Source organism: Montipora foliosa, chromosome 10 (genome assembly GCF_036669935.1).
Source record: "Montipora foliosa isolate CH-2021 chromosome 10, ASM3666993v2, whole genome shotgun sequence".
NCBI lineage: Eukaryota > Metazoa > Cnidaria > Anthozoa > Scleractinia > Acroporidae > Montipora > Montipora foliosa.
In genome coordinates, this window is record NC_090878.1 from 8891618 (window position 1) to 8894117 (window position 2500).

At 39.3% G+C, this 2500-nt stretch overlaps 1 protein-coding gene across 1 annotated transcript in view; it reads left to right on the forward strand.

The window, feature by feature from the left end:
- Nucleotides 1-2500, forward strand: part of LOC137972495 (cell adhesion molecule DSCAM-like) — a 24390-nt gene that overhangs the window by 15642 nt on the left and 6248 nt on the right. The window contains exons 4-5 of the mRNA XM_068819249.1: nt 502-804; nt 2150-2452. Coding sequence (XP_068675350.1) covers nt 502-804; nt 2150-2452 — 606 coding nt within the window. The remainder of the gene's footprint in view (nt 1-501; nt 805-2149; nt 2453-2500) is intronic.

The window sequence follows — 2500 nt, forward strand, 5'->3', positions numbered from 1 at the left end:
TTTGTGTAATGGCACTTCAAAAATAACACGCAGTCCTAGATTTCTTTTGGTCTAAGCCATTCGCTGACAACAGGAAAGCTTACATGTTCGATTCTCTTTCATTTAAAAATAATTTGACGGAGATAAACCTATTAAGAGGGTCTGACTGCACCTCTTCTTCTTTAACTACTCCAATTAGACACAAATGCCACTTAGTTTGTCAATTCCTCAAGTTACGATGTAAGAGACTTTTAAAAAACAAAGAACTCCAAGAGGTAACTATCTACTGCTAATGGAAAAAATAAATTTATCATATTGTAAATTATCTTAACCCAGTGACTCCAAAAATGCCCCAATCCCAAACCCTACCAACCCCCCCCCCCCCTCCTCCCCCCCTTCCTTAACAAGTAAAATCGTCGAGGGTTACTTCGAGTAGGGTTTGGGTAGATAAAGAGGTAGTTAACTACATTTCCTATTTCTATACACTTTAAACATTAAACTTAAAAATTCAATTTCTTTCAGTGCCAAGTGCTCCTCCAAACTCTGTCCAAGGATATAACACAAGTTCTAAAAGCATTTTTGTCACCTGGGGAGAAGTTCCAGTATCTGATCAAAATGGTGTTATACTGAGTTATACAGTTACCTACGAAGCCTTGCCTCCGTCACCGGCTTTAAAAGTAGCCAAAACTGTCAGTGCTCCAAATAGAAGCATTACTTTAGAAGATCTCAATGAATTCACCGACTACAACATCACTGTCTTTGCGTCTACTGTTAAAGGAGGCGGAAATATCAGTGCCCCTATCACTGTGAGAACAGATGAAGACAGTAAGTACTCCAGTTCGGATTCCGCTGTAAACAAAATTATAAACGTATGCTATTTGATATTTGAAAATTACTTTTCTGGTAGTTTCAACTTTGCACTTACGTTCATAAAAATCATTAAGTGAAGCTGTGATTCTCGCAGTTATGAAGGCAGTTTTTACCAAATGCGTAGAGAAGCCTAAAGGTAATTCCCATGAAAATGACGTAGTATCCAGATTTTTTTCAAACTTGGCAAAATTGATATTCATGCACAGGACATTTAGAAAATAAAATAAAAAGATGGGGTCACAGTGCTTCTTTTCGCGCTCTACGCGCTTTATTCTAAATGTTTTTACCGAATTTCGCGAAAAGCATTCGAAACTAGATCATCAACCTGAAAATCTTTTGTTATGGTGCAAAAGCTACTGAATATTACAGAAAACTTGAACCTGCTTGTTTTTCCGGGCTATAATGTTTAATTAAGGAGGTGATTTCAAATTGCTCAATCTTGCAAAGAAATGTAAGCAAATTGGACCGCTACAGTCATCACTATGCACTCAGTGTCATGTAGGCTCAAAAAGCAGTTTCACGTCATTTATAGGTAATTACTACAACTTCTACTATCCAATTTTGTTCTCCTTAAAATATGTTTTCCGTGTACCAATTACGAATAAATAAAACCATTTAAAATTGGGGGTCACCGTGCTCGTTTCTTCCCAACACGATGATAAATAAATTCCAAACTGAAGGGCAATTTCGGCTTCAAAGTGACCATTTCCGCGAAAGAACTGAGGCGGGTTCCAAAACAACACATTCTTAACCGAGAAAAGTTATCATGATTGTACTTGAAAGCTCTTAAACACCAAAAAGCGGCTTTTGTTGCCTTTCTGCAGATGGCCGGCGTGAAACCCCGCAATCTCCGAAGTCGCAATGTTATGCGCAGTACGAGATGCGCGGTGGAAAACAACGAAATCGCCTTAAAAAGAAAAACAGCACTTTCACGGGGTTTAAACACAAGACCTCGCGATACCGGTGCGACGCTCTAACCAACTTAGCTATGAAGCCACTCACGTTTCATGTATCATTTCAGTCGTTGATTCATGTATCACGGGAACATTACAACCCACAAATGACCAGCTCCCAACTTCCTTGGCTTCATAGCTCAGTTGGTTACAGCGTCGCCTCGGTATCTCAAGGCCACGGGCTCAAACCCCGTTGAAGTCCTGAATTTTTTAGGCTTTTCTACGCAATTGCTAAAAATTGCGTTCGTAACTGCGAGGATCATAGCCTTACTTGATTTCATATCTACACTTCAATATATGATGCCTTTCATATATCATTTCATTCGAAAAAAATTGTTCTCTTTCAGAACCAAGTGCTCCTCCAACCCCTGTCCAAGGATATAACACAAGCTCCACAAGCATTTTCGTCAGCTGGGGAGTAGTTTCAGAACTTGATCAAAATGGTGTTATACTGAGTTATACAGTTACCTACGAAGCCTTGCCTCCGTCACCGGCTTTAACAGTAGCCAAAACTGTCAGTGCTCCAAATAGAAGCATTACTTTAGAAGATCTCAATGAATTCAATGACTACAGTATTACTGTCTTTGCGTCTACTGTTAAAGGAGGCGGAAATATCAGTGCCCCTATCACTGTGAGAACAGATGAAGACAGTAAGTACACCAGTTCGAATTGCACTGCAAACAAAATTATAAACGTAT